General features: G+C 37.2%; 2 protein-coding genes and 1 pseudogene across 2 annotated transcripts in view; 1 reads left to right on the top strand and 2 right to left on the bottom strand.

The window, feature by feature from the left end:
• Nucleotides 1–9,958, top strand: part of SPDYA (speedy/RINGO cell cycle regulator family member A) — a 29,695-nt gene extending 19,737 nt beyond the window's left edge. Inside the window, exons 6-7 of the mRNA XM_069494523.1 lie at nt 1,794–2,091; nt 9,185–9,958. Of these exons, the coding sequence (XP_069350624.1) occupies nt 1,794–2,091; nt 9,185–9,276 (390 nt within the window). The 3' untranslated portion in view covers nt 9,277–9,958. The remainder of the gene's footprint in view (nt 1–1,793; nt 2,092–9,184) is intronic.
• Nucleotides 9,156–25,076, bottom strand: TRMT61B (tRNA methyltransferase 61B). The gene is made up of 7 exons (XM_069494522.1): nt 24,328–25,076; nt 19,964–20,066; nt 16,971–17,161; nt 11,132–11,223; nt 10,456–10,682; nt 9,668–9,745; nt 9,156–9,581 (listed from the first exon to the last, which is right to left on the bottom strand). The coding sequence occupies exons 1-7, from the start codon at nt 25,042–25,044 to the stop codon at nt 9,538–9,540; spliced, it is 1,452 nt and encodes a 483-aa protein (XP_069350623.1). The 5' UTR covers nt 25,045–25,076; the 3' UTR covers nt 9,156–9,537.
• LOC138400321 (U2 spliceosomal RNA) lies at nt 22,472–22,652 on the bottom strand (annotated as a pseudogene).
• Nucleotides 25,077–26,958: the final 1,882 nt, after the last annotated feature.

The following is a 26,958-nucleotide window of genomic DNA, read 5'->3' as shown; positions in this document are numbered from 1 at the left end:
GGAAGCAATTTAATGAAGAGGAAGTTTTTCTCTATTCCAGTTGTGTACTATGGCTGAGATGCCACAATAGCATCATAGCTGAGTTCTCCATTAACTGCTACTTTATTCCAGATTCGGAATTTAGAAAGCAGTGATTGTAATATAAGCAGTATGTTTGGACAGAATAATCCAATGACAGTATGCAGAAGAAACCCAATATAGGGAATATACTGGAAACTGCTAAACTTGCTATTATAGCTGAGGAAGCAAGGGTGTGAACCCTATTGATAGCTGATAGCATTTCATTTTGATATGAAAAATGAAATTGATGTTAGAAATGTTATAAAATTATCATTACTTTGTGACCAGTTGGATATAGGGGATATGGGAGAGGGAACTGTCAGTTTCAAATCTATATAATGGGAAGAGTGATGGATTCCATAACAGAAATAGGGAAGGCTATAGAAGTAAGCCGGTTTATTGGGAAGGTAAGGAATTTGGTATTTAGACATATGAATTTAAGGTAATAACTGGATAATTAAATGAATGGTAAGATGCATCATCCACATATAAGTGATGTTTAAAGCTTAGAGTAGATAAGAGATTCCAGGGGAAAGTAATGTTAATACTTTTAAAGCACTTGCCACGCATTGTTCTTAGTACTGCGCATGTATTAACTCTCGCAATTCTTAGAGCTAGCTAGGTAATCCCAGACAAGGAAACTAAGGCACAGAGAGGTTATGTGACTTCTCCAAGGACACACAGTTAGCAAAGCAGCACACCAGTATATTCAAACTTAGGCAGTCATTGCTTTTAACACTTATACTATACTACCTCTTAAGATCACAGGGAGATAGAATAGATATAGAGAAAAAACAGAGGGCCAAGTATTGAATTTTAAGAACACCCACCAAAGGCACCAAAACAAATCACTAAAAGTAAGAGAAGGTAGCCAAGCATGGTGGGGTGCGCCTGTAGTCCCAGCTACTCACAAGGCTGAGGTAGGAGGATCACTTGAGCCCAGGAGTTCGAGGCTACAGGGAAACATGAACATACCACTGCGATCAAGGTAGATAGTATTCCCATTTTAGAGATGAAGAAATTGAGCCTCAGAAAGGTTAAATACCTTACCTAATATCATACAGCTAGTAAGTGGCAGTGCCAGGATAAGAAACTAAGTCTATCTTGACTCTAAAGCCCACATTTTATTTAACAAACATTATAGAACAATGCCTGACAGATAGTGAGGCTTTATAAATAAGATCTCATCTAATCCTTATCACACCTCTCTAAAATAGACACTCTTATTATCTCCATACCACAGATGAGGAAACCAAGGAACAGAGAGGTTCAGTAACTTACCTGTGTTCTTATTCGCCATATCACTTGCCATAACTGCAAACATTTTAAGAATAGCCTAACACACAGTTGGGAACCTCAATCACATTTTTTTAACCCAACACATTCCAAAGTTAAGAATTATGGAATGTTTGGGAGTAACTGTATCATCTTTCCCAAAATTAGAATATTAAGAATTTAAAAAATAAATACCCTGACAACTTGGAAGGTTGCTTGAGTTCTATTTCCTGTTTGAAATAATTTAAATACTTTGTCAATTATTGTCTTAATGATCCAAGCAATGAATCACTTTATAGAAATACTGCCTTATCTGGAAATGTTACATTTTTTAAATCAGTAACTTGGATTTTAATCTCTACTTTAGAGACAGCTGTTCTTGAGTTATAATTTTTGTACTGAATTGTAGTAAATTCTAAAATCTTATTAAAATTCTAAAAGTAAGCTTTCCACTATAGGTTATGGCCATTGCACCAACCCATTATATCTGGCAACGAGAACGCTCTGTTCATCACAGTGGAGCTGTCAGAAACTACAATAGAGATGAAATTCAGCTGCCCCGGGGACCGAGTGCCACGCCAGTAGATTGTTCACTCTGTGGTAAAAAAGGAAGATATGTTAGACTGGGATTGTCTTCATCATCATCTTCATCCAGTGATACAGTGGAGGTGATGGAAAAACATTCTCAGAAATCACACAACTCAGTCTCAATGGACATAATAGTTGATCCTTCTCAAGCTTATAGCTATTCTCAAGGTATGATTTAGTGATCTGCCAGAATTAGATTTATGCATGTTATTTGTTGAGCTCTAGTAAGTCCCTACAGGCAGGGATACACGATAATTTATATACTATAACAATAGGAATTAAATTAGTATTGAAAGTTTTCCCCCGTTCAGTTACCACGTTTTGTCTTATGTCCGTTATCTGTTCTGTGGTAGCCTACCTAAACAGATTTTTAATGTGACTTATGTTAAATGGAAACCTCATGCACCATGAGCCTCAAGTATTTTAAGAGCCTGAACCATGTTTTTTTTTTTTAATGTTAATTTTATTCAAAAGGAGTTTCAAGAGGAAAATAAACTTACTTATAATCTCACCATCCAACTACTTGTTTCCTTCTGTATACTTTTCTACTTCTAAAAAAATTAGAACCATACTATATCTAGGCCTGCTTTATTTCATTTATCATAAAGCATTTTCCCATGTCATTATTGAGTCCTTGAAAAACTGATTTTTAATCCTGACAGTATAAGTACCATAATTTATTTGCACATTTCATTTTTGTTGGGATTTAGTGGCTTCAAATGATAGTATCTTGTAGTAACTAGAAAATAACCATATGAACTAGAAACACAACTGCACCATAATTTTTATTCAAATTATTTTTATTATATATGTAGTATTTCTTTGGCATTTCTTTTCTAGATTTGAAAAAGTACTAGAATAATATTCTAGCAGCAGTGATCCTTCTTACTTCTTATAACGCCTTCTAGATTTTCACCCATCTGAAGATAGGACAGATTTTTTTTTTTTTTTTTTGAGACAGAGTCTCACTCTGTTGCCCAGGCTAGAGTGAGTGCCGTGGCGTCAGCCTAGCTCACAGCAACCTCAAACTCCTGAGCTCAAGGGATCCTCCTGTCTCAGCCTCCCGAGTAGCTGGGACTACAGGCATGCGCCACCATGCCCGGCTAATTTTTTCTATATATATTTTTAGCTGTCCATATAATTTCTTTCTATTTTTAGTAGAGGTGGGGTCTCGCTCTTGCTCAGGCTGGTCTCGAACTCCTGAGCTCAAACGATCCGCCCACCTCGGCCTCCCAGAGTGCTAGGATTACAGGCGTGAGCCACCGCGCCCGGCCGATAGGACAGATTTTTTAATGCTCCCTTGTAACTCTATTTTGAGAAATTAACAGACCTGCATTATTTCAGAATTTCACCAATTTATTTTTACTACATCCCTATGAGAGTAGAATAATGGTGGCTTCTGAAGCTTTACTAAAGGAGAAACTAGACTCTAAGACTCTTGAAGGTAGGGGTCATGCCTCATTGTTCCATTCCCTGGCCATAGTAATCACTCAACAAATTTGACTGACAGTATAGTCTATTCCTTTTCAATACCTTCAAGCATAATTTTGATTATTTCACTCATATTTTAAGGTGAATAGGGTTTACCATAAGCTAAACTATAAAATAAGAATAGCCTTTTAACATCCCTCCCCTCCCCCAGCTTCTTTTGCCTTTGCACTCTTTGATCCTTATAATAGGTAAGATTTACTAGATTTTTAAAATTGTCCCCGGTAATATATTAATAGTATGCATTTTACATTCATAATATAATTTAATATTCAGTCAACCATAAGGTAAATAAATACTATTATCTTTATTTGGCAGATAAGAATACTGAGGCTTTGAGAGGTTAAATAATTTGGCCAAGGTGGTGGAGTGACATTTGAACCCAGGTCTCTGACACTAGACTAAAGCCTCAATTCCTATTACGCTCTACTGCCCCTTTGATGAAATCCTGCCATCAGCAGGGAAGATAAGTTATCACAGAAGCCTTCTAGCAGACTACCAAGGAAAGTGGTAAATTCATTAAGAACCGAGTCCCTGATGAAAGGTTGTATGGAATGAGTTGGAAGAGAATTCCATTGACAATTTTATTTTTATTTTTTAAGAGACAGAGTCTCACTCTGTCACCCGGACTGGAGTACAGTGGCATGATCATAGCTCACTACAACTTCCAACTCCTGGGCTCAAGTGATCCTCCTGCCTCAGCCTCCCAAGTAGCTGAAACTACAGGCACATGCCACCACACTCGGCTAATTTTTCTTATTTTTTGTACAGACAAGGTCTCACTGTGTTGCCCAGGCTGATGAACTTCTGGCCTCACGTGATCCTCCCACATTGGCCTCTCAAAGTGCTTGGATTAATAAGACAGGCATGAGCCACTGCAGCTGGCCTCCAACAACAATTTGAACATATATTTACAGACAGCAAGACAAAAACAGTTATATTTTATTCAGACTAGCCTCTATAGATATCAACAGTAGTAACACTATATTATAGGCATTGACATCTCAACAGGAAATTTGAGTGCACCCAGGCAGGGAGGAAGGGGCTCTGCCAGTCAGTGTGCTTTGGGAAAAAAAGCAGGTCTTTGAGGGATTGTGGATGAAAACTGGGGTAGTGACTTAGGGGAGTCATAGAAGGTGCTTTCATCCAGGGACAGGATTTATAGGTTCTATACAGGAAGGAAGAGTATTTACCCACCACTCTTTTATTCTGAGTATTAACTCATGGTTAACTGTAAAATCCTTTGTTTCAGGATGTCAGAGGGTCGGCAATTTTTTTTTTTTTTTTTTTTTTTTTTTTTGGAGACAGCGTCATCTCGCTCTGTTGCCTGGGCTAGAGTGCTGTAGTATCAGCCTAGCTCACAGCCACCTCAAATTTCTGGGCTTAAGCAATCCTCCTGCCTCAGCCTCCCAAGTAGCTGGGACTAGATGTGCATGCCACCACGCCTGGCTAATTTTAAAGAAAAATTATTGATCACACACATATTTGACCAGCAAAATATACATTCATTTTCCTCCAACAGGCTTAACAGAGAGCGAGCTAACGTGGGGGTGGGGGGATGGGAAGAGATAGGACAATATGAACACATGATGTTATCAGGAGTGGGGTCAGTCTCTCACTGCCGGATAAGCAGCTGCTGATTCCCAGTAGTGACCTCTACTAGCAAAATTTTTCCTCCAGTCCACATAAGGTTGGAATCACTTGATAGTAGTGGTCACAGAAAACTCAATTCAGCGTTTTCTAAAAAAGACAAAAAGCTTATGCTCTGCATCAGGTTTTTGTGCTATAACTTAGCATAGATGGTTATCAATGCTTCCACCTTTCTTTCAAACGCAAGCAACTTCTCAATTTTCAGGTAAAAACATGTTTTTCTACCTTTAAAATCTTTTTTCTTAAAAACATGTTTTAAAAAATTTTATGTAAACATGTTTATGACATTTGTTAAGAACAAAATGTTTTTCAATTTGACAAGGTGGGGTGAAAACACTATCAAAACATTTCACTTTGGTGGGGGATAAAAGAGGCATTCCTTACAAATTGACATCCATCATAATCACCAATCATGTGCTAGGCACTTTATAAAGGTAATCTCATTTAACAGTCAACTCCCTAAGAAATCTTGAAATAGCATTATTATACTCATTTTACTGATGGAAAAACAAACTCAGAAAAGTCACACTGTTACCAGGTAAAACAACAAAACAATATGGGAAGCCAGACCTATCTGAATACACAGTACATTTTTATACTGATGTTTCTCTTTACCCTATGCTGTTGTAAGTCTTATGACACCTCAGCTGGTCCAAGTGAAACATGGGTATGTGTTGTTACATATTATCTCATGACCCCTGAGATCTTAGAGTGAAGCCAAGGGCAAAAAATAGACCAAGTCTTAGCCCTGGGTCAGGTAAGCAAGCATGGAACATTCCAACTGTTAAGGAATCTAAAACCAAATAATTTTTCCTCAAAAATAAATCCTTCTTTGAATTTTCTTATTTACTTTTGTCATTACACTGTTCTAGTCATCCCGGTTTAAAATCCTTATACCTAATGAAGGCATAATCAGGGCATATAAATTAATAATGTGATAAGGACTAATGTGATAAGGAGCACAAAAGATTTCAGAATTAATTCTGAGGGGTGAGAGATTTGGTGAAGGCTTTTCAGAGAAAGTAATATATTAGCTGCAGCTCCCAGTCAGCCACAAAATCATGAGGGTTAATGCTGATACTCCACAGTGTACTGTGTTGCCAGATGATTTTGCCCAACCATAGCTTAATGTAAGTGTTCTGAGCATGTTTAAGGTAGGCTATGCTATGATGTTCGGTAGGTTAGTTGTATTAAATTCATTTTCAACTTAACGATATTTTCAAATTAATGGGTTTATCAGGATGTAACTTCAACTCCATCATAAGTCAAGGAGTCCCTATACATAGAGTCCTTCTCTCTGTATCCACTGTATTACTAACTTATCTGGTTTTCTTTCACAATATTTTTTGTCCTTTTTCTACTACTAATCATCCCCTAAATCCATTATAATGCAATCTTTAACAGTTTTTTCCTCCACTTAAGTAGTCATAGATAACACCAACAGATTAACTTTCTTAAAGATATCTCCTCTTACATAACCATGGAATCTTCAGAAGTTCCCACCTCCTCTGAAATGTAAAATTCAAAATGAAAGCCTTCCACAATCCAAGACCTATATACCTAAATATTTCCCTAAAACGACCAAGTCAACAGATGAAACAGTGCATGGTTCAGTGTAGGCTTAAAGCCATCAGCAAACTTTTAGTGATCATTTACTGGGAGGAAAAGGTAGGGTCTCTAGAAGGCATTAGGAAGACAGTTTTCAGTCAGTCTCAAATCTCCAGAGTTTACAGTATGATAAAGGAGACCCACACAGGGACATAGAATGCTAACATTAGAAAGTATCTGTCCCATAGGCCAGATTATAAACATTCTTAGTGTTTGAAGGAGGGCTGAAGAAAGGGCTTAAGCTGGGTCTTGATTAACTATATAAATAAATGCATAATTGCTTATGTAGTGTGGTCTTCAACTCAACTTAAAACTAGAATGCACAACTACAAAAAAAAAAAAGGGAAGGGAGAGAGAATTGGAGGGAAAACTACAAAAAGAAAAGAAAAGAAAAGAAAAGAAACGAAAAGAAACGAAACGAAACCCAAATGGATACTGGTAGGGAGATCTTGTTCAATTCAACATCTACTGAGCACAATGTGTTGGACAGAAACAAAGTATTCTACATGAAATAAGAGTAAAGGGCAGAACATTTTTTTTTTTTCAGACAGGATCTCGTTTTGTTGCCCAAGTGAGAGTACCGTGGCATCATCATAGCTCACTGCAGCCTCAAACTCCTAGGCTCAAGCAGGCTTCCTGCCTCAGCCTCCCAAGTAGCTGGGCCTATAGGAATGCACACCATGTCTGGCTAATTTGTCTATTTTTTTTTTTTTTTGTAGAGATGGAATCTCGCTATATTGACCAGGCTGGTCTCCAACTCCTAGCCTCAAGCAATCCTCCCACCTAGGCCTCCCAAAGTGCTAGGATTACACGTGTGAGCCACCGCACCCAATCACTTTGCTTTTAAGCCAGCCTCTTCTCCAAGTAAACAATTGGGGCTTGACATATAATAAGCATTCAAAACATTAAATGAATGACAGAATTTCACTACTAGTTAAATAGAAGGGCAGAAGAAAAGGGAGTATTCCATGATGGAATTTAAAAATGTTCTTCAGAGTTTCTACATACAGTCACGACGTTTCAGTCAACAAGGGAACACATATATGACTGTGGTCCCATAAGATTATAATGGAGCTGAAAAATTCCTATTGCCTACGATGTTGTAGCCATTGTAACACCATAATGTAACACATTACCTTTTCTATGTTTAGATACACAAATACTTACCTTTGTGTTACAATTGCCTACAGCAATCAGTACAGCAACATGCCGTACAAGTCTGTATCCTAGGAGCAATAAGCCATGTCATATAGCCTAGGTGTGTAGTAGGCTATACCATCTAGATTTATGTAAGTACACTATGACATTTGTACAACAGTGAAATCGCCTAACAAGGCATTTCTCAGAATGTATTCCCGTTGTTAAGCAATATATGACTGTATCTGGAAATGTTATGAAAGCCATAAAGGCATTATTACTGTGTACGTGTTCAGATAGTTACCATACAGAATTATACCAGAATACTCTGCTCCTGATTCAATCAGTTCTCCAAATGCAGCCAGAGTGATTTTTTTCAAAATACAAATCTAACCATGTTACCCATTACCTAAATTCTTCAGTGGCATCCCACTTTTCTTAGGATAGACAAACTCTTTAACAGGCCTTTAAGATCCTGCGTGGCCTGACCCCTATCTATCTTTCCAGTCTTTTTCATTCAGCCCCAGCATCACTAGCTTTTTTTGTTCTCATTTTCCCTGCTATAGTTAATTACTACTTACCATTCAGGTCTCAGCTGGTCACTTGTTAAAGCAAAACCCCTATTATGGTTACTCACAGGACCCTGTACTTCTTTGGAGCACTTATAACACTTTTAGTTTTAAATTTGTGTGATTATTTAATGTTTAGCTCTACCATACATTATAAATTTTTAAAGGCAGAGATTTTAGGTTAAAATTTTCCACATTCTATAAAGTGTTATTAAAAAAATTTATGCATATGTACATATAGTTTTAAATAGTTCTAGCCTAAGAGATAAATCTAGGAATAGCAGCACTTATATCCCCAGGCATTACGACTTTAAGACCTATAAAACATCTATATTTAAACAATAACCTAACTATTCTAAGCTGCTGTTTATTTGTAAAATATGGATAACTTTAAATATAAGTTGTACATATTAAATGAAAAACAAATATAAAGCTCTTAAAAAATATATATGGTGTGCAGTGGTAAGTGCTGACTGGTGCCTATGAATAATAATAAGCCCTATTCCTAATTAATTCATGTTTCTAAAGTGTATTGCCCCAAACATTTGATTTATGTAATAACACTGAGCAATTCTGATGTTTTTTCAAGTTGGTTTAAAAGATTCTGAGAGAGAAATGAGATTCAAGAACTATTACATCTTTTGTTATAATTTTTAAGGTGATTATGTCACTCTCATGAGTTTTCCCCCTATTATTTACTATAACCCAGATTTCTTTATTGTTTTTTAAGATACATCCAAGCCATTACAAGATGTATTTAAAATATACAAATACATTAAATTTATCTTAAAATGCATATTTTGTTTCAGTAGCCAATGACCATCAATCAAACAAAGGAAACAATACTAATTTCATGAAGCGAGACAAATCCATGGAGTGGTTTACAGGAAGTGAAGAATGAGATGGCTCAGCTAAAGCAACTTGGAATCATTAACTACAAAATGTCAAACTAACTGCAAGACGAGTGTCAAAATGGACATTTAAGCAGTTTTACAATGTTACACGTTTCTTTAGCTTTTGTTATTTTTCAAAATTATATGTAAAAGTTATACAAATCATAGTAATAGGTAAAGATACCAATCTATGAAAGTAGTGATTTGCAATACAAAGTTCTACGTTGAAATTTTTCCGTCTTCAAATCAGTTGCTGTCATCTGGGGTACTCAGTTAAATTGCAGTTTGACCTTCCTCAATTTGACAAGAAAAGCTAATTTAAGAGAAGAAAAAAGTAGGTCATTACATTAATTAGAAGGAAAAAAACACCATTTAATATGGTCTGAAAACATTACTCACCTGTATGACCAGTTTGGGAGTGTTTAGGTCTAGCAATATAGGGAAATGATCCATATGGAAAATCAGAATGTGATTCTTCTGTTGTGAAACAAAATATGTACTATAAGCTACATAAAATATTTTATAATTTGTTCACAAAAGCTGTTGAAATATAAATTACTTTCCCTTTATTGTATAAGTTTTTTTTCTCATTTTTTCTAGCATTTGTTTTAAAATTACTTTGCCAATTATTGCACAGAAACAATTTGTCAATGATTACATGATTAACTTCTATATGGCTTTATAACCAAATGGATAAGCCCATATCATAAATCAGTGGATCCTGGAAAACTTGTCCATGGCCTAAATAATGTGTACAGACAACAAGAACCTAAATTTAGTTCTTTAAAGAACTCCAGCAGCATCTTAGAAGTTGCTTTTTGGAATATTAGCTATTTCCGTATCAGGTCCTATTAAATTCATTGTCTTCAGTAGTAATCACTGTTCTCAATTAAAAACATTCCTTAGTATATTTAAATTATTTCACAAACCATGCTCCTTAGGACAAGTGAAATATGAATATTATAAGAAGCTCAATTCTTCAAAGGTACCAGTTTTATATAAAAATCAGGAAAAATTATTCTGTCCTTTATACATTTTAATTTAACAGAATAAATACCACATCTCAATTTCTACAAGAAAAAGAAAATTCCTGATGAATATTTTTATAATCTCTTGGTCAACACACTCAGGAACCCATTCTCCATTTATTATTGCACACACATGCATAAAGTAAAATTGAAGCTCACCACAATTATCCTCTTGAAACATCTCACCTTCAACTCCAATTTTCTTTTGAGAATGTAATTGTAAATTTGTGTTGATTTCAGGTTCTACTTTTTGAGGTAAAATTCCATTTTTCTGTTTTGCGAGGCAAACTAACCAATCTCTGATGATGACCTCGCTTATCTTTTCACATGAAAGAGCAAGTTCACAGATGCGAATTCCATCTAAAAGTTCAATAACCTGTGTGATGCTTTCAGAAAAGTGAAAAAGGTACTTTACATTCCTATTAAATAATAACTTTATATTTATTTTAAGTTCACTATACCTCTTACCCAAATTTAAATTCTATAGTTAAATCAAGGATGGGGAATTGAAAATTCAGGTTAGGGCACATAATAAGTAACTTCACAGAAACTAAATAAAATAATACAGAGACCAAAATTGAACATTACTGTTCACATCACACTTTTAAAACTTTTCTTCCAAATTGTGAGAAGAAATATGCATCTTAGATTAATATTTATGTAAAAGATGATTTAAACAGCAACATAAATGAATTTGGGACACCTGTCATAACAGTTTTACAGGATGACATATACACCTTACTCAGTTACAAAATGAACATTTATTTTGGTACTTAGGCAAAATAAAAGTGTATTTAAAAATCACATTACAAAGAAAAACAGCCCCATTACTCACTTTGCTAGATATACAGCACATACACCACCCTGTTTAAGATTTGGGTATAAGACAGGCAAAGCAACCTGAGGATTTAACATATCCAAAGCTACCTGTGGAGGAGGGGAAAGAGAACAGGATCAGTCCGATTCTGTTTAAATAAAGCACAGGTTTTATTTTCTTACTGTGGTAAAATGATACACTTTGGGAAAGCAATTACCCAATTAAAGTATTTCATTCTTAGAATACAGTACTATTAATTGTCATTTTATTGCTCCCCAAAGGGTATGTTTACTATTATACAGTTTGTCATAGCACTTTATGATAACATAAAATCACAATGGTATGTCTTTCACTTAGCAATGTTAACACAGAAATCCTTTAGTTATGTATATGAATACAGCAAAGAAAGATTCCTGTATTGTGAATATTATCAAGTGCAATATGTGCCATTACAACATAAAAAAATTAAAAAATTTGCGATAATGTGAATTTCTATTGCCAAAATTTATAAATTTAAATACTTTAGTTAAGTTTTGGCAATAGAAATTCACATTATTTCAAATATGTTTTAATTTTTTATGTTCAGAGGAAAAGCTCTGAATATTAATCTTAGAGGGTCTAAAATATAAGAATCATGTCTCTTATTTCCTCTTTATTATTCTTTCAATTCAGAGTACAGGGCAATATTCACAAAAGATGCCAAATGAGTACAAAGAGTAAGTGAATGACTGAAATTTTCAAATAAAAATTAATTAAAACCAAAAAATAGATCTGGTCAAACCAGAAAATAAAGTAACACTTATTGTTGGATAACTCCAGAAAGCTTAGAGTTGTTGGCACAACTTGTTTACTAAATGATAAAATATTCTATTGTTTGTGTGTTTTTAAAAAACAGTATTAATGGGTCAAGGGACAACATTCATTATTAATTTATTCACCAAACATTTATTAAGCAAGGTCTGCATGCCAAGCATTTTGCTAAGTGGAAAGGATATAATGGGAGCTTATATTCTATTTTGTTTCATGGAAACTTACATTCTAAGGAAGGGATAGACATTAAATAAAAACCCAGTGAATGGCCGGGCGTGGTGGCTCACGCCTATAATCCTAGCACTCTGGGAGGCCAAGGCAGGTGGATAGCTCGAGGTCAGGAGTTCGAGACCAGCCTGAGCAAGAGCGAGACCCCCGTCTCTACTAAAAAAATAGAAAGAAATGATCTGGCCAACTAAAAAAAAAAAAAAAATATATATATATATAGAAAAAATTAGCCGGGCATGGTGGCGCATGCCTGTAGTCCCAGCTACTCGGGAGGCTGAGGCGGTAGGATCGCTTAAGCCCAGGAGTTTGAGGTTGCTGTGAGCTAGGCTGATGCCACGGCACTCACTCTAGCCTGGGCAACAGAGCGAGACTCTGTCTAAAAAAAAAAAAAGCCAAAAACCCAGTGAATATATAAATATATAGGACAGAGGATGATGAGTGACATGAATAGCCATAGAATTATAAAGCAGAGTAAGAGGGATAGAGAGTGACAGGGTAGGGAAAGGTGGTGCCATTTTATACACAGGTTGGTCAGTGAAGAAACCTGAAGAAGATGATTAAGCTGACCGTGTAGAAATTCAGGGAGGAAGTATGTTCCAGATGGAGGGAACAGCAAATACAAACAAACACTCTCAGGCAGTAGGCTAATTGGGGAGTCTGAAGTGGCCACTGTCACCCCAGTGGGGACAAAAGGGGCGAAGTGGTAAGAGATGGGGTCTAAGGCGGTGGGTGAGGATGGGGGAGGAACAGATTATGTAGATTCTTGTAGACCTTAGCTTCACTCGGAGAGAAAAGCCATTGGAGAGTTTATAGAGAATGACATGACTTGACCCTTTTTTAAAACTTTTGTGTGTGGTAAAATAAACATAAAATTTGTCATTTTAACCATTCTAAATATGCAATTTAGTGGCATTAAGTATACCCTGACTTATTTTTACAATCTATAAGCAGAAAAGACTGTGAGAATACAAGGATGACAGTGGCAGTGGCTTACAACAGCAAACAGCAGTGGGTGTGGTGAGATGTGGTTTATATTTTGAAGGTAAAGTCACTTAGAATTAGGATTGGATGTGAGACGAGATGTGAGAAAAAGAGAGGAGTCAAGGTTGAATCCAAAGTTTTTAGCCTAAGCCACTGGGAGAATGGAGATGTCCTTTATAATGAGCAAAATGATGACCACCATAGAAGGAGCAAGTCTGAGGAAAAGAATTCAGGTTTGGACCTATGTTTAAGATGCCTATGCAATATCCAAGTAGATGTTTTAATGACTGAAACAAGGCATCAACAAATGGACAGAAATGGGTTCTTAGATTGTAGTTTTACAATATTGTTAACTAGGGCCAAAATCAGATAACCAAGAAATCTGCTACTCCTCTTGAATGCTCTATTCTCAGTTAACTGCATTACCACTCATCCAATTACTGAAACCAGAAACTTGGAGTCATAATGTCTTATTTTTTATTAAAGGCTAGTCAAGGAGCCATCATTTTCTTTACTCTGAACTCCCTTTTGAGAATCTGTGGGGTTTTTTTGCTTCCATTTGAATTAAAGTCCCACAAATCTACCTCTTAAGTGTTTCTCAAATTAATCCTACTGACATTATCTTAGATTAAGACCTCATCATATCTTCTTGAAATATTTCAATAGCTTTCTACATAGACTCCCAGCCTCCATCCTTCCCCCAGAATTATTTTCAAACAGAAATCTGGACAGTCTACTCTGCTACTTAAAAGTTCATCAATAGTTTTCCATTATCTACAAGACAATGTCCCCATTCTCTAGCTTATACACACCATTCTTCATTATCTAACCCCTCACGGCTGCATTTGCAGCCCTTGCTCATTGTACTCAATTCTACACCCATAGTGTTTTACACTTCTGAGTCCTTCTACTAATTGTTTTAATGTCTATTTTTTCTTCTAGATTGAAAGAAAGCTCTTTTGAATGTATAATTCATTTTTGTCTTAGCATAGTATATGGCACATAGCAGGTCCTTAATTAATAAATGCTTGTTGAATCAAGAAACAAAGTGGTTCAGTAATTCAAAGGAAGGTGGTAATCCTCCAGCTAAATTATTAAGGGATATTCCTTGCAGGAGATGACCTTTGATCTAAGCTATGAAGGGAGACTAGAGTTTAAACAGGTGGAGAAAAAGGAAAAGGAGGGAAATCTTAATGGAAATCATAACTATCATATATTTAATGCTTACTATGTACCAGGCACTATTCTGTGCACTTTACAGAAATTCTCTCATTTAGTCCTCAACAACTCTATGAAATAGGTACTACTATTATTCCTGTTTAATACGTGAGGTGACGGAATCATGAAAAGATTAATCGACTTACCCAACATCACATTGACTATTACAAAGCCCAACAGTGAATCAGGGTAAATGGACTCCAAAACTTACTTCCCTCTAGTCCTTTCCCTTCCTTTTCTCTCCTCATAAATAGTCACTGTTCTGAAGTTGGTAACACTCCCAAATAATTTTATACTTCTACATGTATATAGGTACAACCAATACATGTTGTGTAGCTGTAAATGTTACACATAGGTGACCATTCCACATATTCTTTTATAATGCTTTTTTCACTAAGCACCATGTCTTTGAGAATTATTGATGCAGACATAGTACATTTATTGTCACTATTCCAATATGTCCATTTCCTTCTGATGGTTAGTTAAGCTGTTTCCAAAATTTGTTAAACATTTTAAAACTCTTTTATAAGGCATTGTCTCTTTTTCTAATCTCTCTGCCTTTGTGGTTTAACACCTTTCTTATTCATTTATAGCAATATAGGCAGGTTACACAAAGGACTAGAGTAGAAAGGAAGGTTGAGATCAGATTCTGGACACCCAAAGTCTTTGAATAAAAAGCTCCTGGTTGGCTTTTCCGGAGGAGAATGAAAGTACCAGAACTATATTTTAGGAAGATTAATCTAGAGATGAGGGGAATGGATTAGAAGAGGGGACACCCAGGAGGTGACAAGGCAGCTAGGAGAGGAATTAAGTAGTCAAAGGGAGCAATAATCAACGAGGATAACAGTAACCAGGGGAAAAAATGGTGGGAACATGAAAATAAATTTATATTTATATATACTCCTTTTGATTTCTGATCAGGCACCTACCCTCAAGCAGTACTCTTACCAATGGACAATATTTAGAGACTTTCTTAAGAGAATTCTTCAGATCTAGTTTTTACTTAATTGTTCTGTATTATAACTTGTTTATCAACACCAACTATAATTCTTGTCCCCACCAGTATATATTAAATAACTCTTCTCCAGCAGCTGACACCCCTTCTCCTTCTATATTCTCTCATATTGAGTATTCATCCGGCACGATTATTCAAGAGAGATTCAACTGAATGAATCTAATAAGGAGTATTCTTTTTAGATCAGGGATGGTTCAGCAGGTTTCTACAAAGCTTCAACAACATCATTAAAACCCTTTGTTGTGTTTCATGCTCATCAAGCAAAATTGTGACGACCAATTAATCTCCCAGGTATTTTTCACATTCCTATGGATGGCCGAAGTAGAGCCCTTTCCTTCTTACTGAGCTATAATGCGCAAGCCGAACAAAGATGAGAGGAAAGAACTGTGGTCTTTGTGTACAGTAAGCCATGCCACAATTATAGGCTTTAGTTATATTAGAGATAATAAAAATCATTTTCTCTTCTCTTTGAACTTTGCTTCATTTCTCACCAAAATAATCCAAGCTTCCAGCAGCCAATTAAGGAAAGCACGGAAGACTCCTTATCAAGGCCTCGGTCTATAGTGTCAAGCTATGAACTGTTAAGTGGCATCACCAAGGATAAGGCAACTTATACTGGAATTCTGAAACTGTGAAGCCAGATAATACCTCCATGTCCCACACCTCCCCCAGCTTTGGTCACAGCTTAAAATATCCTCTTGTCGGCCGGGCGCGGTGGCTCACGCCTGTAATCCTAGCACTCTGGGAGGCCGAGGCGGGTGGATCGCTGGAGCTCAGGAGTTCGAGACCAGCCTGAGCAAGAGCGAGACCCTGTCTCTACTAAAAATAGAAAGAAATTATATGGACAACTAAAATATATATATACAAAAAAAAAAATTAGCCGGGCATGGTGGCACATGCCTGTAGTCCCAGCTACTCGGGAGGCTGAGGCAGTAGGATCGCTTAAGCCCAGGAGTTTGAGGTTGCTGTGAGCTAGGCTAACGCCACGGCACTCACTCTAGCCTGGGCAACAGAGTGAGACTCTGTCTCAAAAAAAAAAAAAAAAAAAAATATCCTCTTGTCATCTACCTTTTACCTTTATACTGTTCTGCCTCTTCTCCCTAACCTAGCCTCCTACTTGCTCCTCCTCCACTCTACTTTCTGAAGCTTTGTTCATAATAAATGCCTCTGTTCTCAACATCTTTCATGAACACACTCCTCTCTACATCCTGACTTTAACTGACTAAAGATGCCTCTTGCCTACTGTTTCTCAAATGGAGGCTACTTATTTCCCCAAATCTCAAAACTCTGGTTAGACACTGGGCTCAATGTGCTCCCAATGGTGTCTCTAAATTATTCTTTTATCCTGGAAATGCTGAGGCTCCTGATGCTCAATGACAGGTCTGTGGTCAGTATCCTCCATTCACTGACAACTGTGGCACCTGACTCAGCATGTCTCACTGCCCCAAATCCCACCATGGGCACTAAAGGGAAATATTCTTTCTACCCCTAGAGACAGAAATTGTGCAAATAATGAAGGAAAACTCTTGCCCATACAAAAGAAGCCTGATCCTTATTTCCTTGTACTCAAAAGTAAGAACATAGGACCTGCTTTAGAAAACTTACTGCATCAAATGTTAAAGATTTTATGTCTTCAGTTGCTTCTGAAATATCCTTATGAATAAAATTCACATTGTCAGGCCACTCTTCTACATGACTTAAGTTCCATGAATCACGCCAGCATTTGTAATTCTTCTTAGCCAGATCATGGTGGTCTTTTCGTACTTCAAAACTTATGACTCGTCCTTGTGATCCAACTTAAGTAGAAAATAAGTTTATATTTCATAGTATTAATCAGTTCATTAGTGTCAAAGTTTATTTTCCAAAAGTATTATGTATATGTGAAAAAATAATTCAAAATAGTTCAAAGTTAGAAAGTTCAAAATAGTTCAAAGTTAGTCTTCCTCCATCTGTTATCCCCAATTAAACTCCCTCCTTAGAAGCAACCATATTTCCAGTTATTTACCCTTCCCATGATGGTCACTGCCTATGCTGGCATGCAAGTATCTCTCTGTATTTAATACACATTAAGGTATATCATACACACCGTCCCATACCGTACTTCTTGCTTATCAATGTCATTTCAGTGATTGTAGACGTACTGCATTCTTTTTTAATTGCATTCTTTTGAACAGCTTTTATATTTCAGTGTATGGCTACGCCATAGTTTGTTTAACCAGTTATCTACTGATGAACATTTAGCTTGTTTCTAGTTATGTCCTAATACAATAATACTGCAATGAAAATTCTTGTGCCTAAGTCTTTGTACTATGAGCCTATAGCATAAAGTCCTAAAAGTGAAATTGCTGGCTCAAGGGTATGTGAATTTTTTATTTTGAAAAATGTTAACAAACTGTCCTCCAAACAAGTAGTACCAATTTACACATTTACCAATAACATATTAGAGTACCTATTTCTCTATACTCTCCCCAACAATATTAAACTTTTTATCTGTGTCAATCTAAAAAGTGAATTAAGTATATGATTATAGTTTTAACTTGCATTTCTTTTATTATGAATGAGGTTAAGCCTTTCATATATTTAAAATATATTTGTATTTTCTGTGTGTCTGAAGAACTTTCAAACCATTTAGTAATACTGCAATTCCAGAGAAGAGTACTACATTTTAACTTAAGGCAATTAACTTTCTACCTAGCTCTATCTGAGGTGATTTGATACCATTTGGAGGTTATCCCAGATTGATCAGTCTATGGTTTACTAATGAAATGCTTCAATTCCAGGATGTCTTTTGAAATGTAACTCTAGCTACAAGTCATCATGTTCTCAGGGGATAAAAATTAATATTAATAGCAACATTAGGTAAACAACTGGAAAAGAAAATTACGGAGAAAAAAATATCCATCACATAGAAAAATAGCAATAATTTATTGATCACTCAGGGTTTGGGATTTTTCATGCCATAACACTCCTCTGATACTATATATTTTATAAACATAGGCATTTCTTTCTTGCAAATTTTTATAAATCCACTTTGTCAAATTAAAACATGTATTTAGGAATCTGTCATAGATTATAAGGAAAAAACAACCTTAACTATGTACAGAAAAGAGTCAAACAAAAGATTTGAGGAGCCCAGAATGAATTTACTGTCCTAGTATAATCTGGATTAAGTTCATATGTGGTAACATTGGGTCAAAGAACAAAAGGTAGGGCAGGGTGTGGTGGCTCACACCTGTAATCCTTGCACTCTGGGAGGCTGAGGCAGGAGGATTCCTTGATCTCAGGAGTTAGAGGTTGCTGTGAGCTAGGCTGACACCACGGCACTCTAGCCTGGGCAACAGAGTGAGACTCTGTCTCAAAAAAAAAAAAAAAGGTAGGTACAAGTTTAATTTCAGTGTATTTCCATCTGTAATCTTTACAACATCTATCCTAAGAGTGTACTGTGACTGTTCAACAGCCTATTATTAGGTAGGGAAAGAACACTACACAGTCAGACCAGCCAAAGTAACCCTGACACTCAGAGACACTAAGTAGTCAAAGGGGGCACTAATCAACTAGGATAAAAGTAACCAAAAATAAAATAGTAGAAACATTAAAAAATTACATTTAATATATAACTCTTGATTTTTGATCAGGTACCTACCTTCAAGTAGTACTCTTACCAACTGACAAATTTTAGAGACTTTCTGAAAGAAAATTCTTCATGATTTAGCTTTTAATAGTTCTGTATTAGGATTAATTTATGAACACCAACCACACTCCTTTGGCACTAACAGGATATAATTCTCCTCCAGCAGCTGACACCCTCCTCCTCCCATACTCTCTCATGCTGGCACTATTACTCAACAGTAACATGTACATATGTGCACCAAAACACAAGTACAAGAAGACTCAGAGCAACACTATTAGTAACATCCAACTCAAATTTCCATTAACAGTAGAATGGATAAATTGTGATTTATATATAAAATAGAATATTATACAGCAACTAAAATGAAAGAACTACTGCTGTATGCGATGGCTGAATCTCACAAACATAATATGAATGAAAGTAGCCAGATATAAAAGAGTACCTACTCTATGATTTCATTGTATAAGGTTCAAAATAGGTAAAACTGATCACTGGTGATAAAAATTAGAACAGTGGTCACCTTTGGGGAGGACAGAGACTGGGAGAGGACAGACGGAGGTCTCTGTGGTGCAGGAACATTCCCTGCCTTGACCTGGGTAACAACTACATGAATGTGGTCACTATATAAAAATTCATTGCAGTATACACTTATGACCTGTACACTTTTCTGCAGCTATGTTATGCTCTGATAAAATGCAGACTTAAAAAAAAAAAAAAAGGCAGAAGCATCAGAGAGCATGGAGGGAACAAGAGAAAGCAATGAAAATGGAGAAAGGGTTAGAAAGGGAGTCACTGGAATATATGTACAAAATGGAAAGAAAAATAGTTGCTTATATTTGGTTTTGAGAATACTCTCTATCACAAAGTTATGTATTTTCCCACATATCTTTATCTCTGTTAACCTTCTATTATTAACAAATTGAATGTTTTATCATGGAGATCCAACTCATTTAACCCAATCTCTTACCTGCTTTGGATAAAAATAAGCTCATTCCACCAGAGCCTGAGCCAGCTTCCAAAACAGTATCACCTGGGCTGATATTCATCATCAACAGTATCATATTCATATCCTGTGATTGAAACACAGTATGGGTGACTCAGGGACTAATCACCTACTCTTATCTTACATTGTTGGACATGGAGAAGAAGGGAGAGAAAAAAAGGATTAGACTCCGGCCCTGTCTACAGAGTGTTTATATGTGTACAATTTTTAATTTTTCCCTTTTCAAATTTTTTTTCCTTTTGTTTTTTAGTTTTTTCATTTAAAAAAAAATTTCCTTCCTGGCCAACAGACTTCAACAGAGTTTATATATTGTTTGATAAAATAAGAGAGATTCAAGAATCAATTAGCAAATAAGGCAGCACTTCAAAATAATACTAAAATTACAGACAATACATTAGGAGCTCAGAAAAAGGAGAAAGTAGCAGACTGCCCTGGGTTAAAGACAAAAGAGTAGCGAATTTAAGGAAACAATCACAAGGTACAGACAGCTTTAAACAAAACAGTAGTAGAATAAACACAGTTTACCCATCTTAGGAGGAGAGACAGGGAGACTTAAATGTCGGTAGCAGGCATTTGAACTTGGCCTGGTAGACAACTAGGACATGTCACTGAGGTGATATAAATGGCATTTTATGAAGATTAATCTGGCAGGGGAGTACAGGGTCTACTAGAGAAAAATTGGAGGCAGAAAGACCAGTTAGGACCTTATATAATATATGCATGAATGATGAACTTCTAATGTAGAATTAGGATACTGTACTATGATCAGAGGACCTATTTGGCAAACATTGTAATTGAAGAATTGTTTTTGTTAATGCAACAAGAATATCATAGATGGCAGTAATAAGAGCTGTTTATTAAGTTTTACCATATGCCAGGCATCTGTGACTATGCAACTGGCTTTCATACAGTATCTTGTTTTATCAGCATAAGAATACAAGAAAAGTGTCATCATCGTCATTACAAAGGCGAGAAATTGGAGGTAAAGTAATTCATCCAATGTTACACTGCCAGGAATTAAGTGAGAAAGTCAGGAGTAGAACCTATGTTGAACTCCAAAGACCACGCTGTTGGCCAGGCGCGGTGGCTCATGCCTGTAATCCTAGTACTCTGGGAGGCCGAGGTGGGCGGATCGTTTGAGCTCAGGAGTTCGAGACCAGCCTGAGCAAGAGCGAGACCCCATCTCTACTAAAAATAGAAAGAAGTTATATGGACAGCTAAAAATATATATAGAAAAAATTAGCCGGGCATGGTGGTGCATGCCTGTAGTCCCAACTACTCGGGAGGCTGAGACAGGAGGATCCCTTGAGCTCAGGAGTTTGAGGTTGCTGTGAGCTGACGCCACGGCACTCACTCTAGCCTGGGCAACAAAGTGAGACTCTGTCTCAAAAAAAAAAAAAGAAGACCACACTGTTGACCATTATACTATCCCAAATGTTACAGAGAAAGAATTTTAAATATCACCATTTATTTCAACATTCCCCCAATTCCCAAACCTTTCAGAGTTGCCAATAAGCAGCACATCTGGTAGGTTTTTATTATCTTTTCCTTCTCTGGGAAAAGCTGCTTGTGAAAGTTCTAAGAGGTGGTTTCTAGGATCCTTCTGTCCTGTCACAACAAAATTGTAAATTAAATATAGGTTTGATTACAAAAGTAAATTATTTCACAAGGATAGTTGACCAATTAAAAGCCAAAATGTATTTTCTGAAATAAGGCTTGGACCAAATGATGCATAATTTTTAAGATGTATTAGTCAAAAAGTTTCATTCACAGATGCTTAGTCTTTCAGATGTACATGTCCTCTCCTGTGTGCTGGCACCTTAGTGCAGAGATGGGAAGGAGACACAGACAACTTCACATAGGAGAAGGCAGCTTCAGTAGTCGTTTCAATTGAATGCTCTAGAGAAGGTAGTTCTATTTGTTTTTTTTTTTATCTTTCATATAAGATACAGAAACCTGGTGTGTTATAAAATAAATAAATTGAGCACACTTTACCTTTTGCTTTCTGTCCTTCGGTTTACATGGTCTCAATGGGATAAATTTTCTAGATTGGATCCAACTATATACATCTTAGCAATTTCAGTTTAAAGTGTGGGTGGGATATTAGCATTTATTCATTTCCCTCTTTCCAAAAGCGATTTGAGGGTACAAGGAGACTCCTCCAAAGTTATGAAATATCATTCTACTATTCAGTTTTCTACAGTTTTAAAACTTCAGGCTTTCAAACTTTTTAGACTTACATTTTTTTCTCAATAGGAATTCTAATCTCTTTCCTGATTAATTCAATAATATAAATCGAATCCTTAACGTAAGGTTTTAATATTTGAGCTACACTTTAGTTTTTATTAAGTGGCAACAATTTTTACTACCCATTGTCCTTGTATGTGTTAAAATCAAATGCAAGTCAGAAAGGATTAATTAGAAAATTTGAGGATTTTGACATTTATACTTTTATTCCAACCCTAAAAGTGCTTAGTATTGACCAATGTGAAATGTTGACATTTCCCAGTTATCTGTTAGGAAGTTACTTTAAAATTGTTCCTGCAGACCTAATTTTTTTTTCTTTTTTTAAAATTTTTAATGGACGTATCAGATATCAAACTGATAAGAACAGATACTACACTTGATCTTAGCCAAAAGGCCGAGAAACCATATACAGACCTATTTTTAATATTAATGTGAAACTACGTAATCCTAACAGGGAGATCAGTTTTTCAAAACCAGTTAAGGTACTCCCTTAAGCATTTCAAAGTTGTAAAGGTTGAAGTCAAATTTATCTGCAGCCACTACTTGGAAGTTAAAAAGAGAAGTCAATATCTATCAAGTCCAGTATTTAAATTCTTCCTTATAGTGGAATGCTGTGACTTTTATCTGTGACAAATGGAAAGGGAGAAGGTGCCCTAAAGATATATCTTTATAACTTTGTAACTAATCTCGCTTGTCTAGTGGGAAGAAAACAGACATAAGGAAACAAGATAAAATTACAAAACTCTTTTATTATGACTAGGTTGGTACAGTGAAAAGAGGAAGGAGAAGTGATGCAGTTTAAAAAAACACAGTAAGTTTCCAGCAAGAGCTTATGATATCCCAACTAGGCTAAAGCCTCTGGGAAAGGTTTTCTTAGTCCCTGGGTAGACCTTTTAAAATACAGATTGGATTCCTACTTAGAACCTTCCAATGCTCCCCCACTACACATGGACTAAAATACTCTCTCCAACCACATCTCATACCAGGTCCCTCACCTGACTAATTCAAGCCACAACAGGAACTCTGCAATACTCTTCCCTTCCAAAGACCAATTCTGCTACTAAATCTTTGCAAGGATGGTTCTTTCTTATTTGGGTTTCCTATCATAGGTACCTCCTAGGAGACTGGATCTAATCACCTCACATAAAGTATTCCCCTCCCCCAACACAATGTCATTGTTAAATTGTTAATCTATTTGTCTCCATGGTACTTAGCACTACCTGAAATGACAGTATTCGTTCATTTACTTCTTTGTTTTTTGTCACCCCCTCTAGAATACAAGGTTTATGTTGAGAGCAAGGACTGCCATTCAACACTATACCTTCAACACTATACCTCCGTAAAATAGTGCCTTGAATATAGAAGGTAGTCAATTATTTGCTGAATAAATAATGAATGAACCCTCATTTGGGGAAAGGAGGAGTTGTGTTACAAAGGAACATTCTACTCATGGACTGGGACTGTGATTAAGGATTGAAATAAACCACTAGGAATGGATGATTAGTATATGATTGAAACTAGGCACTAGGCGGTTAACTTACTTATAAAGAATATTCATTTGATGTTTAATGTTAGCTGTTTTACTACAAAACTTTATTTTCTTCCTAAAGAGAAAAGCACAGCAATATATCTATTGTTAATAAAATATACCTCTAGTAACACACCTTATTAAATTAAATGACTGAAATTTTACCATAATAGTACTCCAAAATTGTCCTCCAAAGTTCAACATTCTCTTGAATGCTGAACTTTCAAACTGAAGAGTAATGGGGAACAAACATGTACTTATTTTGTGCCTAGTGAGTCCACAGCATTCTAACAGTAAGCTGACATTGTCTTCATTTTACAGATAAGAAATCAAGACTCCCAAATTAAAATTAAATCTGGCTGTTTCCTCCGAAAATTAGTAATATGCCAATTTTCATAAGATCTGTAAAAGTCGTATCTATTGTTTTTTAAAACACGGCTGAGCACAATAAAACAAATGAGATGTGCTTTGAGTACATTTATGAGGCCCGTAGCAGCACTGCATCTCTTTGCTCTTCCTGGAACCAGTACACACCTAAACCCCATCGCATTACCTTTGGATATGTTATGGCAGGCCCTCTTTTCATCAATAATACATAGTCTTCCAATGTCGGCCTCCTCAGCATGAAGCGCTTACCGGAGCAACTCATCAGTATCTGGCCGGGGAACTTCCCCACAATCTTGCTGAACGGGACTGCCCCCCAGTTATTATTTAAGTATCCGGAATAGCTCAACCTAAATAATTTTTTAAATTGTGTTTCTCTCTTCTCAGTTTCCGCTAAAATCAGCTCCCCAGGCTGAAAGGGGCCCTCTCTGGAAAGTGAGCAGCAAGGGGAGACGCGAAGCTCGTCGACGTCGGTCGCGGACTGGGCCAGGGCGGGCAGCGAGGGACCACCGGATCCCAGGTGTGCCGGACCAGACTGGCACTGGTCACCGCTCGAGTCCTTGAGCTCTTGAGAAGGTGACTCTTCCTGCGGCGTCGGCAGGCTGAGGCTTTCCAGTGACGAAAAACATCTGGTCCCACAGCCCGGGATGTGCAGAGCGAGAGAGGGGGAAGACTCTGCTCCTGCAGCTTTCCTTTGTGCCGCCTCGCGCTCTCTATCTTCATTTCGCGCGTCCCTAGGCGACGACTCGTAACACAGCGACTGGGCTCCCTCGAAGGGCGCTTGCCCAAGGCCTCGCAAGAATGAACTGGTTCCGAGTCCTGACCGCCGCCTCCAGAGGCGCAGCAACCCCAGCAAGACAGGACCGCTGTACCCTGCCACCAGCATGGCGCCCCGCGCAAGCGCCGTCGCAGGAGAGTGACGTAGGCCCAGGCGAGGCCCCGCCCTCGCTGTCAGACGCCCTGTCGCAGCCCCCGGGGAGCAGGTGGTGGTTGGGTAACCGTTGATGTTGGCGGAGCTTGTCTTGCTCGCGCGGCTGGGCCCGTTTCCTCTTCGGAATATACGCAAAACAAAGAATTTGCCGCTGACAAATCACCGCCAGCCTCGCCTGAGGACAGGAGGATTAAGCAGGACAAAACTTGTCAAAGCGCTGTGGAAGGCTTCTGGTTTAGCTTACTAGTAGTCTTGAGCACGAACGTCACACGGTCATCCCCAAGATGCTTGAGTAAAACCGGCCCCGAGATGTGTTTGACAGTGTGGGACGCGCCACCTGCTGACCGACTTTCCTGTCCCAGCTGACTGCGCCCTCCTTCCCCCACCCCCAGCAAGTCCTTTTTGACAGGGCTGTGACTCCCTGCCTGCCCCCATCCCCAGGCCCAGAGAGTTCAGGAAGATCAATTAACCCGAATGTATTCACTGTGTGCTTAGGTAACAGATTTTTTTTTTATAATTAAAATATAACATTTAGTTAACTGTTTCACCCTCCTAAAAACTAAATAGACGCATCTTAAAATAGGAAAAGGTATCTCTGGAGTCCAAAGTTATTTAACTTTAGCTATCACTGGCTTGTTTGCTTAATATTAGTTTACTTGGTAAAAGTTTATTGAGGGTCTGGCAATATCAGGCACGTTTGATACGTAAATTTACAACAACTCTGTGTTAGAAATAAATATTCCGTTTTACTCATAAGAAAACTGACCCAGGAAGATTAAATGATTTGGGCAAGATTCCATGGCTGACAAGTGGTGTGCCAGAGTTTTCTATGCAGGTCAATCTGGCTCAACAGCCCATGCTCTTTGTACTGTAACACCCTTTTATTTTTATTTATTTATTTATTTATTTTGAGACAGAGTCTCACTCTGTTGCCTAGGCTAGAGTGACTGTGGATTGGCCATCATTATAATTCCAGTGCCTGTCCTAGTACCAGGCACACAATATGCCCTCAATAAACATTTGTTGAATAAATGAATGAAGAAAGTATAAAATGAGAAAAACAGCAGTGCTAATACCTAGGCCCCTATACTAAATAATGTGGAAATATGGTTCAATTATATTTAATTGTTGTCATGTATTTTATACTATATCTGTACATTTATTTAGTTTTTATTAGAACTGTTCACAGATTTTTTTCTTACTTTTATGAAATATAAAGTATCTAAGTCAAAGAACATAACTGCTTTTCTCTTTTTTCTCTTTCTCCCCCAGTTGCTGCTGAACTTGAATTTGTGTGTGTGTGTGTGTGTGTGTGTGTGTGTTTTGAGACAGAGTCTCACTCTGTTGCCCCGGCTAGAGTGCCATGGCGTCAGCCTAGCTCACAGCAACCTCAAACTCCTGGGCTCAAGCAATCCTCCTGCCTCAGCCTCCTGAGTAGCTGGGACTACGGGCATGCGCCACCATGCCCGGCTAATTTTTTCTATATATATATTTTTAGCTGTCCATATAATTTCTTTCTATTTTTAGTAGAGATGGGGTCTCGCTCTTGCTCAGGCTGGTCTCGAACTCCTGAGTTCAAACAATCTGCCGGCCTCGGCCTCCCAGAGTGCTAGGATTACAGGTGTGAGCCACGGCTCCCGGCCCTGAACTTGAATTTGGATCCTGTAGAACTTGTATAGGATTTACTGTTGTGTTATCAGAAACTGTAAATCTAAATCCAGAGAAGTTTAAAACCTTCTCAAACCTGTGTATGGGGTTCAAAGAAAAATTGCATGATATTTAGAACTGGGGTGGGGAGTCTTCTTATGAATATCCACCCACCATGAGTCACTAAACACCTTTTTTGTTCCTAAATTAGAGGATATCATA

The sequence above is a fragment of the Eulemur rufifrons genome, chromosome 19, assembly GCF_041146395.1.
Source record: "Eulemur rufifrons isolate Redbay chromosome 19, OSU_ERuf_1, whole genome shotgun sequence".
Lineage (NCBI taxonomy): Eukaryota > Metazoa > Chordata > Mammalia > Primates > Lemuridae > Eulemur > Eulemur rufifrons.
Note: the sequence above shows the minus strand (reverse complement) of the source record. Positions and strands in the feature narration are given on the sequence as shown.